Source organism: Mesoplodon mirus, assembly GCF_964341445.2.
Source record: "Mesoplodon mirus genome assembly, chromosome: 4".
Classification (NCBI taxonomy): Eukaryota; Metazoa; Chordata; class Mammalia; order Artiodactyla; family Ziphiidae; genus Mesoplodon; species Mesoplodon mirus.
Genome location: NC_138979.1, coordinates 138,921,943 through 138,937,011, shown reverse-complemented (window position 1 = coordinate 138,937,011; position 15,069 = coordinate 138,921,943). Strand labels below are relative to the sequence as shown.

The 15,069-nt window shown below is 39.8% G+C and overlaps 1 protein-coding gene across 14 annotated transcripts in view; it reads left to right on the top strand.

The window, feature by feature from the left end:
• NIN (ninein) overlaps window positions 1-15,069 on the top strand; it is a 108,213-nt gene that overhangs the window by 70,519 nt on the left and 22,625 nt on the right. For 10 of the 14 annotated variants that reach the window (XR_014293747.1, XM_082617633.1, XM_082617632.1 and 7 more), the window contains 7 exons: window positions 660-1,165; window positions 2,088-4,232; window positions 5,528-5,653; window positions 5,762-5,831; window positions 8,291-8,506; window positions 11,258-11,371; window positions 14,927-15,049. Coding sequence is in view for 13 of the 14 variants with exons in the window: in XM_082617633.1 (XP_082473759.1) it covers window positions 660-1,165; window positions 2,088-4,232; window positions 5,528-5,653; window positions 5,762-5,831; window positions 8,291-8,506; window positions 11,258-11,371; window positions 14,927-15,049 (3,300 nt within the window). In the remaining variant the exon portion in view is untranslated. The remainder of the gene's footprint in view (window positions 1-659; window positions 1,166-2,087; window positions 4,233-5,527; window positions 5,654-5,761; window positions 5,832-8,290; window positions 8,507-11,257; window positions 11,372-14,926; window positions 15,050-15,069) is intronic. The other 4 variants (XM_082617626.1, XM_082617625.1, XM_082617622.1 and 1 more) reach the window with 2 other exon arrangements.

The following is a 15,069-nucleotide window of genomic DNA, read 5'->3' as shown; positions in this document are numbered from 1 at the left end:
TCAAACTGTCCTCTTTTGCTCATGCTATTACGTGCTGTGTTATTATTTCTTTCTACCTCTTGAAAGTCTACTTAACCTTCAGAGTTTATATCAAATGCTACCTCTTACATTGCTGAAGTCTCCCAACCAAATGTGATTTTTCCCTCCTTTGAATCCCAGGTTACATTGTAACTATTTTCCCTATACCTTTTATATGTTTTATTCTGACTTATAGTATACTTTTTTGTAGTTGTCATGAGCATGTCTAGAGTGGTTTTTCCTTAATGACAGGGGCTATGTCTTACCCAACTTTGTGTTCCCATGAGGCCTGCAGGGTACCTGACAGGTGTTAAACAAATACTTAAATTTAATTAACTATGTTAAGGCCCTAAGTTTGCAGTTGGAAAGGATGCCCGTGGAGACAGATGGTATCTCTGTGAAGGTCTAGTCAGTTTTAATAGAGTTGTTCAGAAACTAATAAAATTCAACCAAGTTGAAAAGGTAATCAAACCATGCCTGACTTAAAGATATCTTATTTAATGTGTTTTTGAATTGTTACTTTAAAACAAAAAATGGGAAAACTGAGGAATGTCTTGTAGGAGAAAAGTAATTACTGCCCCATCACCTTTCCATGGCCTTGAGTTGAATAACATTGTGGTGGTTTTACTTTCTGGCTTTAGGTGCATCATTATGAAAAGCAGCTAGATGAAACCAAGGTTGCCTGTAAAAAGGAGCAGGAGAACATGAAGCAAAAGTATGAGAATGAAGTGCACATCTTGGAAGAACAAATAAGTGACCTTAAAAATGAAATTGCAGAACTTCAGGGCCAGACAGTGGTACTCAAGGAGGTACAACACACGGCTATCTGCAGACATGAGGAGGAGAAAAAACAACTGGAAATGAAGTGGGATGAGGAAAAGGCTCACCTGCAGGAGGAGCTGAGGCTGGAGCATGAGATGGAGCTAAGGGCTAGGCTGGAGCAGGCAGAGGAAAGCTTTAATGGAGAGAGGGAAAAACTCATTCAAAATGGTGCCTGGACAGAAGAGAAGGTGAGAAGCTTGACTCAGGAACTAGAACAAGTTCACCAGGAGCAGCTGAAAAGCCTGGTGGAGAAGCATACTCTTGAGAAAGAGGAATTGCAAAAAGAGCTCTTGGAAAAACACCAAAGGGAACTACATGAGGGAAGGTAAGAAAATGGGGGAAATGGAGGAAACTGGGGCACCATTCCTCAGGGGCACCAGAAATCCCAGTCAGTTAAGGAGACTTTGAAAAATCAGAAGACATAATAGCCCACTGACGGACTAGATTCTTTTTTAGTTTTTCAACTTGTTTTGCCGTTGTTTAGATATAAGCCTACCTTGAGGTACTGAAACTTTTTTTTAGAAAGAGGAAAGTATTTTTTGTATCAGGAGTGTACTTTTTAAGGTTCCAGATGAGGATAAGATTATCACAAATGTGATTTCTTCCTAGTTCAGTCTTGCTGTTTTCTGAGGAAGGCCATTTATAAGCTAGATTCTGGGCAAAGTTACATTTCCTTCCAGAGTTATGAAACACCATTTCGTGCTTACTTTCCTCACGTGAAATCTCAGGTACTTTTCAGGGCTTTGGTGCTTCATACTCTAACCCGGTGCTACTTTATTAAATAAAAAGCAAAACATAATGAATTTGTTAATATGTGTGGTTTATATGACTATTATCCACCAATGTCTACTTAATTAAAATGGAAGAATTTTATGTATTTCCCAAATTTGGGTTTAGGCTAATATGCATTTGAACATTTAATGTGAAATATCAGCCTAAGGTTTTGGCTAAAAATCCATAAACAAATACATCTGGGAGTATACCAAAGAATTTGGTTTCTAAATTTTCCTTCTAAATGCAGAGAGAGGTAAGTAAGTCTTTTAAATTAATTATGGCTGCCAGCATTGGCTCTCAGAAATGAGATCCCTTCTCAGTATAAATGAATCACATAGGAATAAGTGAAGACCATTTTTAGAAAATATTTAAATTGTTTGCTTGGCTGCTTCTTCTATGCATGGGAAAATGTTTTTTGTTTGCTTCTGGAGTTGATGGCAGTTTCAGTAATGCTGTATGTTGACCACATTTAGGGAAAAAATGGAAACTGAGTGTAATAGAAGAACCTCTCAGATAGAAGCCCAGTTTCAGGCTGACTGTCAGAAAGTCGCTGAGAGATGTGAAAATGCTCTGCGAAGTCTGGAGGGGCACTACCGCCGAGAGCTGAAGGAGGTCCTGGAACAACAGCGCGAGGAGAGATCCCAGTGGGAGTTTGAGAAGGACGAGCTCACCCAGGAGTGTGCAGAAGCCCAGGAGCAGCTTAAAGAGACTCTCCAGAGAGAGAAAGCGACTTCTCTGGTCCTGACCCAGGAGAAAGAGATGCTGGAGAAAACATACAAAGAACATTTGAATAGCATGGTTGTTGAGAGAGAGCAGCTACTCAAAGACCTGGAAGATCTAAGAACTGTATCGGAAAGTCAGCAAAGTCTGCTGTCCAGCCAGATACTTGAGCTGAAGAGCAGTCATGAAAGAGAACTGAAGGACCGTGAGCAGGTCCTGTGCCAGGCAGGCGCCTCGGAGCAGCTGGCCAGCCAGAGGCTTGAAAGGCTAGAAAGGGAACGTGACCAGGAGAGGCAGGAAATGATGTCCAAGCTTCTGGCCATGGAGAGTGTCTACAAAGCGACCTGTGAGAAAGCAGATCAAGAGAGGGCTGAGATGAGCACAGAAATCTCCAGGCTTCAGAATAAAATTAAGGAAATGGAGCAGGTGGGATCTCCTCCCTCCAGGCTTCAGAATGGCTGCCAGGCAATGGGAAGGGAGGAGGTGGAAGGAAGTGGAGCCATGTCCCTGCTCCAGCAAGGAGAGCAGCTGTTGGAAGAGAACGGAGATGTCCTCTTAAGCCTGCAAAGAGCTCATGAACGAGCAGTGAAGGAAAATGTGAAGATGGCAACTGAAATTTCTAGGTTGCAACAGAGGCTGCAAAAATTAGAGCCAGAGTCAGTAATGTCTTCTTGTTTAGATGAGCCAACTACTGGGTTTTTTGGAAATTCCGTGGAACAAACAGAGCCATTTTTACTGCCAAACCGAATGAAACAAGTAGAAGGTGGAACCATGCAGCACGTCCTAAGTGACCTGCAAGGCGATGAGGTCCGGGATCTGGAAAGTACGGGGACGAGCTCTGGTCAGAGACAGGAGGTCAGAATAGAGGAGTCTGAAGCATCAATAGAGAGTTTTTCTGAGCTTGAAAATAGTGAGGAGACCAGGACTGAAACCTGGGACCTAAAGAATCAGATTGGCCAGCTTCAGGAACAACTAATGATCTTACGTGCAGACTGTGATCGAGCTTCTGAAAAGAAACAGGACTTACTTTTTGATGTTTCTGTGCTAAAAAAGAAATTAAAGATGCTTGAAAGAATCCCTGAGGCTTCCACCAAGTATAAATTGTTATATGAAGATGCTAGTAGAGAAAATGAGTGTCTTCATGAAGAGCTGAGAGTGATGGAGACGCGGTACGATGAAGCACTAGAAAATAACAAAGAACTCACTTCAGAAATGTTCCAATTACAGGATGAGCTAAAGAAAGTTGAAGAAGTGACTGAAACATTCCTTAGCCTGGAAAAGAGTTATGATGAGGTCAAAAGAGAAAATGAGGAACTGCATGTTCTGGTTTTGCGACTTCAAGGCAAGATCGAGAAGCTGCAAGAAAGAGCAGTGCTGCAGTATGACTGCTTCTCCTTATGGGAAGCCCATTTAGATAACCTGGAAGTCGGACCTGATGAAAAGGTCCTTGAACTAAATCAGACACTGGAAGAGTGTGTACCAAAGATTATGAATGTACACCATATTATAGAAGAACATTGTCAAGAAAACCAGTACCTAGAGCAGGAGAATACACAGCTCTTAGAAAAAGTAAAAGCACATGAAATTGCCTGGCTACATGGAACACTCCAGACACATCAAGAAAAGCCTGGAGTACAGAACCAAGTAATACTGGAGGAAAACACTGCTCTCCTCAGCCTTCAGGACAAACATTTTCAACGCCAGGCCACAATCACAGAGTTAGAACGGGAGAAAAAGAAGCTGCAGGAGCTGACTAGAAAGTTGAGGGAAAGAGTCACTGCTTTAGTTAAGCAAAAAGATGTACCTTCTCAAGGAGAAAAGGAGGAAGAGCTGAAGGCAATGATGCATGACTTGCAAATCACGTGCAGTGAGATGCAGCAAAAAGTTGAGCTTCTGAGGTAATGTATGTACCTTCTACACTTCACGGAATTCCACAGAGCACCTCACCAAATCTAACTTCGCTGCTTGCTGTGCCTAGAGAAACTAACCTGTTAGTCTTCAAGAAGAGAGCAGTACTTTAGACTTCCTTCTGCTTCTGTGTCGTATTAACAAGTAGAATAACCCTGCCTAGGAGGCACTGCTTCCTCTATAGGAAATAAATGTCATTCATTTAGGGTGTGAAAGTTCATGATGGAGAGTGTTAGTTGTTTAACCATGTGCATCATCCATGTGTGTCAAGTCTTTAACTCTTTTGTAGCACTTCATTTGGATGGATAGTTTTGGTGGGGGTTTTTTTTGGCTAAATGTTGGTTATTTTCCTCATTTTGATGAAACAAGTTATATGAGAATGAATGCCTTTCGTGTATCATTAACTCACTTGGTAGATAAGAACTCTCTTCTTACACTAATATAGAAAAAGTGTTGTGTCTCATGGCTTATAGTTTTTCACTTATATCACTTGAAGTGCAGGCTGATATTCTGTAAACATTGGAAATTTATCTTAGAACATATAATTTTTTGAGGAGCTATCAGATTCTAATAAATGTGCTTGAAGAACAAAGACAAAAATGATACTAATTTGAACCACTGCTCACTCAACTTTATAAAATATGATTGCAATAGCCTTCTAACAAATTTAGTTAAAAAAAACTTGTAAAATACTACATCATGTCTGAAATATCTTAATGATATGAAAAAACAAAATAATTCTGGGCGTAGTTTTTCCTCATTTTACTTCAGACCATATTTAGTTCTAAAAATCATAATGAGATGAAAGAAATCACAAAGTAAACATTAGTGTACATATTTTGACATGGCCCTTTCATTTATGTAGTGAATTTTCTTTCTCTAGGTACCCTGGGGTTTAAAACTGAAGCTCATACAGCTTAGTAATATGGCTTTTGTCTTTAGGAGCAGGCAGGACTTCAGACTGAAATAAATAATTTGCTCAAAGCATATGCTTGCCACTGAGAAAGTCAGCAACCAGGATGGGCATTGAGTCTCCTTTCTGTCTCCATGCTCAAGTGTTTCAGTCACACTTCCCTAATGTCTTTTAGTGAAATTCTTACTTCCCAAAAGAAATGAGTCAATATGTCATAGCTTGATTTCCAAGCACCAAGAGACTACTAATTTAGGCTTTTCTTTTTAACTGGCATGGAATACGTGTTTAATTGGAAGTTACTATAAAGTATTTTCCAAAGATGCCAGATGACTGCCTTGTTATAACTATTTTTTAAAAATCTCTGTACTTCAGATATGAATCTGAGAAGCTTCAAGAGGAAAATTCTATTTTGAGAAATGAAATTACTACTTTAAATGAAGAAGACAGCATTTCTAACCTGAAATTAGGGAAATTAAATGGATCTCAGGAAGAAATGTGGTAAGACATATATTTAAATGTTCTTAAGGCATTTTTGTGAGGACTAAAACTATTTTACTTCAACCGTTAAAGCCTAACTCTTAAGTTATATTTTCATTGTCCCTTTAGGCAAAAAATAGAAACCGTAAAACAGGAAAAAGCTGCAGTTCAGAAGATGGTTGAAAATTTAAAGAAACAGGTAAGGAGAGAATATTTCCCAATGTTTCCTGATTCTAAAATTTTCTTTTTTAAAATTTGAAATTTACAGCACATGCTACTGGAAATGTAGCTAATAATGGTAAGGTTGTAAATCCTGAGTTTCAAAATGGCAACTCACCTCATGCTAATTCTAAACTAGGTTTCTATTTTTTGTGAATATAATAATGTATATATTATTTCTAGACTCTGGTGCTGAATACTAGCTTTATAATCAGTGGGAGTGGGGAGGTGATAACCTCTAAAACCGAACCTGTGAAATACTAGCTCTGTGTTGCCTGTGGTTTTGTTTTGTTTTGAATTAGATTCAGCTGTGCTCTTTGTAGCAGATAGCTTTTTTTTTTTTTTTTGCGGTACGCGGGGCTCTCACTGTTGTGGCCTCTCCTGTTGCGGAGCACAGGCTCCGGACGCACAGGCTCAGCGGCCATGGCTCACGGGCCCAGCTGCTCCGTGGCATGTGGGATCCTCCCAGACCAGGGCATGAACCCATGTCCCCTGCATCGGCAGGCGGACTCTCAACCACTGCGCCACCAGGGAAGCCCTTTTTTAAAAAATATTTATTTATTTTGGCTGCGCCAGGTCTTAGTTGCAGCACATGGGATCTTCGTTGCAGCATGCGGACTCCTTAGTTGCAGCATGCATGCAGTATCTAGTTCCCCGACCAGGGATAGAACCAGGGCCCCCTGCATTGGGAGGGCACAGTCTTATCCGCTGGACCACCAGGGAGGTCCCCACATGTGGTTTTGATTCATGTTAGCTCCTTCCTCTTTCCTCACCACAATTAAAAGCAGAAAGTTAAGAACAGCATTTTACAGATATAGAATACTAGTTAATCCATGTATATTTTCACAGAATTATGATTTATTTAGATAGCTTGTGCCGTTCAATGCCCAATTTGTATAATCTCAACAATATGCAATTGTGTGGGGAAAAGCCATTTGAGAATCTATCTGAAACAGTCAAAAGACAAGGACATCCTGGGAAAAGACTATTTTCAGCACTTGAAATAGACAAGGTGTTAACGTCCAAAATATATTCTGTACTGTTACAAACAAATTGCAAAATGGAGTAGAAAAGTGAATAATTTATATGATTGGTCAAGTCAGAAAAAAAGAAGTGAACATATAAAAAGATGGTTAGCCTCATTAGTAATTAGGGAAGGGCAAATTAAATGAGTCTCTTTTTTTCACCTGTCAGATTAGCAAAAATTAAAGATTGATCTTGTCTAGTATTAAAAAGGGAATGAGGAGGGCCTCCCTGGTGGCGCAGTGGTTGGGAGTCCGCCTGCCGATGCAGGGGATACGGGTTCGTGCCCCGGTCTGGGAGGATCCCATATGCCGCGGAGCGGCTGGGCCCGTGAGCCATGGCCGCTGAGCATGTGCGTCCGGAGCCTGTGCTCCACAACGGGAGAGGCCACAACAGTGAGAGGCCCGCGTACAGCAAAAAAAAAAAAAAAAAAAAAAAAAGGGAATGAGGAAACAAATATACTCATACATTATAGGACTATAAGTTGGTAGTCTATGAGGAAGACATTGTGGGGATATCGATCAAAACAGTAATGTATATGCACACCTTCTAACCCAGCAGCCCTACTTCCAAAAATAAGATCCTAAATACAAAATGCTACCATGTGTAAATGAATTTTCCAAAAGATTGTTTTGTTTCTTCATAATTAAAAGAAAAATGATAAACCTATATGTCTATCAGTGTGGGAATGGATAAATACAGTATGGAATGTCTTGATACATGGAATACCCCATAGCAGGGGTCCCCAACCCCCGGGCCGTAGACCACTACTGGTCCGCAGCCTGTTGGGAACCGGGCGCACAGCAGGAGGTGAGCGGCGGTTGAGAGTGAAGCTTCATCTGCTGCCCCCCATCGCCCCCCCATCACTCGCGTTACCGCCTGAACCATCCCCCTCCCCCGACCCCCCCCCCCAGCCCAGGTCCGTGGAAAAATTGTCTTCCATGAAACTGGTCCCTGGTGCCAAAAAGGTTGGCGACCACTGCCCTATAGCCACTAAAAATATAGCATGTGGTGGTTTCTGAATGCACCGATTTGGAAAGAATAAGAGTCTGTAAGATATTATAAGTGGAAAAAGCAGACTATCCGAACATCTGAAATAATGCAAATTTTTGTTCTAAAGAAGGAAAAAACTACACGTATATAGGTCTGTATATGCATAGAAAATAATCTGTAGGGATACATACCCAGCTGTGAACAGTGGCTACCCCTGTGGAGTGGGATTGGACAGAGTGTCTGTCACTTCTTCATACACTTCTGAACTGACTGACTTTGTAATAATGAGTATGTATTTTTTCTGCTATTAAATGTGTGTGTGTGTGTAACTTTACATAGAGAAGGTAAAACAATTAGTCTCTAAATATATTTTTAGCAGAAGTAGGATAACTAGTTTTTAAGACTTATTTCAATTTTAATTAGATTTCAGAATTAAAAACCAAAAACCAACAGTTGGATTTGGAAAATATGGAGCTTAGCCAAAAGAATTCTCAAAATCAGAAAGAACTACAAGAAGTTAATCAACGTCTAGCAGAAATACTAAGTCAGAAGGATAAAGAGCCAGGACACGGTACATGTGAGGAATGGGAACAAGAGAAGTCTAATCTAAAAGAAGAACTGGAACACTGTAAAGTGCAGGTATGGTCTATAGCCACTCTACAGCCTTTCTGGAGGAAATCCCAGTAAATAAAAGAAATGCTTGTATTTAATTTCTTATACATAAAGTCCTAATTATTAAAACAGTGTGGTGTTCGCACATGAATAGACAGATAAGTGGAAGAGAAAGTCTAGAATTAGACCCAAATACATATGGAAACTTAGTATATAACAAAGGTAGCTTCTCAAATCACTGGGGTAAAGATGGACTTTTTAATAAGTGGTGCCTAGATCACTGGATAGACAACTGAAAATAAAATTAGATCTATATCTTACACCATACATAAGGGTAAATTCCAATTGGATTAGGAGTCTAAATATAAAAGGTAAAACATACAAGTACTAGTAGAAATTGGGCAAATTCATCTTTAGGCTTGGTGTAGAGAAAGGCTATGTAACTATGACTCATAAACTAGAGGCAAAAAATGACCTGATTAATTTTTTTTAATTTTTGCATGACCAAGAAAATACCATAAACAAAGTCAAAAGACAACTCACAAACTGGGAGAAAATATTTGCATCTTATACCATCAAGAGTGGAGCTAATATCCCTACTCTGTAAAGAGCTCTTAAAAGTCAAAGGGCTTAGGAGCAAAATCTGATAGCCAAATGGGAAAAAATACATGAACAAAAATTCACACACAAAAAAAAGATAAAAATGGCCCTCAAACCTTGAAAAAATGTTCAAAATTACTCAGAAATGCAAATAACACTGATATCTCATTTCTCACCTATGTGATTGGCAACAATTTAAAAATATAACAACATATTCTGTTGGCAAGGGTTTGGGAAAACAGGCACTTTCATACATTGCTGGTGGAATATAAACTGATATTGTATTTCTGCAAGGAAATTTGGCAAATCTAACAAAATTACATATGTACTTACCTTTTGTCCTAGCAATCTGACTTCTAGGAATTTACCCTAAAGATATTCCTCTAAAAATATGAAAATTCACCGTAAAGCGTTGGTTATTCATTGCAGCATTGTTTGTAACTGCAAAATACTGGAAACAACCTAGATGCCCATACATCGGAGAGTTGTTGGATAAATGTGATGGGTATAGCCACACATGGAGTAGTATTATACAGCTATAAAAAAAGAAAAAGAGAAAGAAAGGACAAATGAGAAAGATCTCTTGGTGTGAAATGATTTCCAGGACATACTGTTAGATGAAAAAAGAAGAGCTCAATAGAGTATCTAAGATAGTATGTCTCCGTCCGTGTAAGAAAGAAGGGGATATTAGACAATACACATGTATTTGTGTAAAAGAAATACAGAAATTTATGTAAAGGAAATATGGGAATGATAAACCAGATAACTAAAGAGATGGTTACCTATAGAGGGTGAGTGGGAAAGGGATGGAAGAGAGGAATGGGAATGTGATAGAAGGAATGAGGAAGGGAGTGACACTTCTGAGAACATTTTCACATAGCTCTGATGCTTAGAACCACAGTAATGTTTTACATACTCTTCGCATACCCCCTCAAATAAACACACAATTAAAACCAATCCAAAAAACAAAGATGGGGGGTACTAAAATGGAACACAAATGCTAACAAATGAACCTAACTGTATTGTAAATGGATAACATAGCTACAATGTGGAAGAAAACAAGTAATTTAGAAATTAGTATCTTGACTGTATACAGTAGGGTTAAGACAAAAAGAAGTGTACATAAAGGCAATAATAATCTAGTCAGTAAATGTGTTTCTCATGGGGGTGTATGTTAGTAATTCTGGAACTACTCTGTGTATACTAGAATTGAACAAATAAGTAAACGTATTGTAGATAATAAGAACTGCGTTTCTCATTTTTGGAAAAGGAAGTTGCAAGTGGGGAAACTGAGAAGGCTAAAATGAACCCTCTGATATTGGATTGGAATTTGAGGTATTAGTATAAACTCGTATTTCTTAATATATAGACAGATAGATAGATACAGAGATGTAGATGTGTGTATATGGATCGAGTACCCAGATCTTGGTTTCTAAACACTATTCTCGTGTAAGAGGAGCCCAGGCTACTTGGAAAAATGATTGCTCCCAAGGCTGGGGCAGGGTCAATTCAAGATGAGCCTGGAACATCTCATGGTATCAGAAAGAAAAAGGTGCCCCCCCAAAGATGGGGCATGTCAAAAAGACAGGGCACAACCTGAAGAAGCTCCTAATGGCCAAAGCTGGAATAATTTGATCAACAAAATAAAGCATAGCATAAAATAAGTATAATTATAAAATGCAAAATAAAATATCTATAGGTCCATACTGTTATCAAAAAAATTGAATACATAAATAACGGGGGGAGATAACAGCTCTTCCTTACAAGAGAATTCCAATTAATAAATGTAGGAAGAAAGAAGGAAATAGAAAGTCTTCATTAGGCAAACACCAGAGTAGTAATTGTTGTAGATAAAATCCATTGATAGACACTAAAATCAATAAGCAAAAGCTTAAGGAAAAACACTATTTGCATGGTCTCAAAGCATCTACCTCCAGAGAAAGATAGTGACTTTACAGTGAAGAAATCTTCAAAAACGAACTTAGAAATCATGTTCGTGCCATTTTAGTGGAAAGTCTATTAAAAGATAGTTTGGGTTAGTTCCATTCAGTATAAGGACAAATGATATTAAACAGTGTGTCATTGAATTTGTACTTGTGTTTGCCTTTTGTGAACTTACTAAGTTTCCCCAGGCTAAATGAATATGTGTATTATATGACTTTTTAAATTTTTTCTTAGTCTTCCACTTTAGTGTCTTCTCTGGAGGCAGAACTTTCTGAAGTTAAACTACAAATTCATATTGTGGAACAGGAAAACCTCCTTCTCAAAGATGAACTGGAGAAAATGAAACAAGTAAGATCGTGTGTTGCTTAGGTGGGGACAGGAGGTATGGGGGGGGGCTCATAGAATATTATGCACCTGATGGTCTGACTCTTCTAGCCACCAAATGTCCTTTTTACTGAGTCCTGTTAACTAGCTTATTACTTAGTAAAGTTGAGGGCTTGCAGTACAAGTCTATTTATAAGGGCTCCTATTGCTAATTCTCTAAATGTTTTTCTAGTTATGTAACTTACATGTTGTAGACTGACATTCTGTTACTATAAATGAACCATAACCACTTCAGTTTAAGAAATTTGGGCTTCCCTGATGGCGCAGTGGTTGAGAGTCCACCTGCCGATGCAGGGGACACGGGTTCATGCCCCGGTCTGGGAAGATCCCACATGCGGCGGAGCGGCTGGGCCCATGAGCCATGGCCGCTGAGCCTGCGCATCCAGAGCCTGTGCTCCGCAATGGGAGAGGCCACAACAGTGAGAGGTCCGCGTACAGCAAAAAAAAAAAAAAAAAAAAAATTTGTTGCTCTGCCTTCTCCCGGCCAGGTGTTAAATAATATAAATTTGTCTAAAAAGATGGTGACTTTCTTACTCATAACTTTAATAACTATTCACCCAGATTTGTGAGACACAGGTGAAGCTAGTCCCTCATCATCCCTTTTTCTCATAGTGAGTTTGAGGCATCTATCTTGGGCAGAAGAGTAGATTCTAGAACATTATCAGGGATGCAGTCTTACCTATGAATTTGGCTTTAAGAAGCACATTTCGAAGTTTCAAACAAAGACCTAATTTTAAGTATTAAAGAGGGTTCACCTTAATATATTCTGAACGTTATCCAATGTTATTCTTTATTCTGAATTTTTCAATGAGCACATGAATCCCTCAGTTTGAGCAATCCTGATTTATACTAGGAGAATTTAGTTTTTCCATTTTATTTATTTGCTTCACCAAAGGATTACTTTAATATTATGATATCCTTAGATTATAAAATTCTTATACCTATTCAGCCTATGAGCATAAAGTTGTCCCTCTCTGAATGCTGAGTGTGTACTACTGAGTGTGTTATGTTCATACTGATTCCTAATTGACACCTGTAAGTCTTGATTTCCTAATAGGATTATAAGACTCTCAGGGAATTTGTATCTCTTACAGTGCCTAATACAGTACTGGTACCCGATAGGTGCTTTATAAGAACCTTTTCAAGTCAGATGCTGCTATGCAAAGTTTATCTGTTCTGCCATAGCAGAAGCTGTCTGTCCATATAAACATTCCAGAAGTTAAAAGGCTTTTCTGTGGTATATAAGTATTCCAGAGCTGTTATTACTAAATTCATCCTAATTAACTTGGGCATACTTTTCTCCTTTATCATTTTTTGTCTCTTGTTCAACCTTTCAGATGATAATGGTGGATTCCAAATCCATAGCATGGGAAATGTATGCTTTGTGATTTTGCCAAGCTAGGGATCAGAAGAAAAGGAGCCGAGTTGGGAGTAAAATAGTATGATGAGGACATCATTTGGCACATTTTTTTTTTTTTGCGGTACGCAGGCCTCTCACTGCTGGGGCCTCTCCCGTTGTGGAGCACAGGCTCCGGACGCACAGGCTCAGCGGCCATGGCTCACGGGCCCAGCTACTCTGCGGCATGTGGGATCTTCCCGGACCGGGGCACGAACCGGTGTCCCCTGCATCGGCAGGCGGACTCTCAACCACTGTGCCACCAGGGAAGCCCCTGGCACATTTTTATTGCATATTTTTTGAAGCATTGATATAAGTAGTGAGATGGAAGAACAGTGAGCCCTTTTGCTTTTGGTGGGCAGTTGTTCAAGGTACCTGGACTCTTGGATCACAAGAGTTAAGATGGTGTCAGCCCATTGTTGCTTCCACACAGCTTGGACCTAGAAAGCCTGTGCTGCTCTGTATGACATAATAATTTCTTGTTCACAAAACATTTTTATTTGTATTATCTGTTGCACTGAAAAGAAACACGAATAGCATCAGCAGTAGTCACATACCAGTCTGTAGACACCCAAGATGATACCAGGCTTTGTGAGGGTCTGGGGATGGGGTAGTGAGCAAAGGAAAAAAGGCCTTTGTTAACCAATGCCCAGGTTCTTTACACTTTCCTTCATCCTTCTGACTTGTTTAGATTTGTAAATTGTGCTGGATTTGTTGCCAGTCGAAGATAAGATTCAATCCTTAAAGTCTATTTTGTCATACTATTCCTAAAGCTAAATGTAAAAGAACTTCAGGTAAAAAGTTGAAAGATGGCCGTAAAATCATAATGACAATAAATAATTGAAAGCCAAGTGAAGTAGAGGGAAATTGAAAACATATGAACTATGGGAAGGGTTAAGAAGTGTAAGAAACAATCAGTCTCCTTAAAGCAGTGGTTGTGGGGAGGTAGAAATTGCTCCCCCACCCCAAGACATTTAGCAATGTCTGGGGACATTTTGGGTTTTCACACCCAGTGTATGGGGAGGCAGGCTGTGCTACTGGAATCTAACAGGTGACATCAGAGATGCTGCTAACCATCCTACAGTGCATAGGACAGTCTCCCACAGCAAGGAATTACCTGCCCCAAAATGTCAGTAGTGCTAAGGCTGATGATGAAAAGGAATAAAAAGTTTTCGGTTTGTCTTGATGCCATAAAGTGCAGAGGAAGAAGCCAGTGTGTCCATACCAGCAACCTTTTTCTTAGCAAGTCAATTTAGGCATCTTCCAAAGGGAAGGGTTTGCAGAAAGAGCTGAAAAACACTGCTTGATTTATCTTTAAACTTGCCCTTGGGACTTCCCTGGTGGTCCAGCGATGAAAGACTTCATGCTCCCAATGCAGGGGGCCCGGGTTCGATCCCTGGTCAGGGAACTAGATCCTACATGCCGCAGCTAAGACCCGGCACAGCCAAATAAATAAATAAATATTTTTTAAAAAACAGAAAAAAAACCCTTCCCCTTTTGTTGGTTGATACATGGTACTTGGTTGATATCAATTCCATAGTCTTGGTTGAAAAAGATTTTTTTCTAGTTAAAAAAGCACGGGGGGGCTTCCCTGGTGGCGCAGTGGTTGGGAGTCCGCCTGCCGATGCAGGGGACGCGGGTTCGTGCCCCGATCCCGGAGGATCCCACGTGCCGCGGAGCGGCTGGGCCCGCGAGCCATGGCCGCGGAGCCTGTGCTCCGCAACGGGAGAGGCCGCAGCAGTGAGAGGCCCGCGTACAGCAAAAAAAAAGAAAAAAAAAAGCACGGGGAAAATGTTTTGTGCTATATGTACACAAGTTAAATTCATGACAGAATGGCACTATGTTATTTATTGTATCCTGAAGGTAAAACAGAAAGCTAGGACCATTACTTAATGTCTGGTTGATTTTGTCTAAGCAGACATTTCAGCAGTCAGTTGGAGAATAGAGAGAAACCAGCAGGGAACGTTTTGTTAAAGTTAATTATAGTCCCCTAGAGTTTATATGTCCTCGGAAATATCTACAGATAGGGAAACAGCAGCAGCCATGAAAATGTCCTGTTTATAAATACATCTTTTTAAATACAACCATGAGACGTGATGGGTGGGCTTGTTTATCTCTTACAGCTGCACAGATGTCCCAGTCTCTCTGACTTCCAGCAAAAAATTTCTAGTATTCTAAGCCACAATGAAAAACTGCTGAAAGAAAAGGAAGCTCTAAGTGAAGAATTAAATAGCTGTGTTGATAAGGTAGTAAAAATAAGACTTTT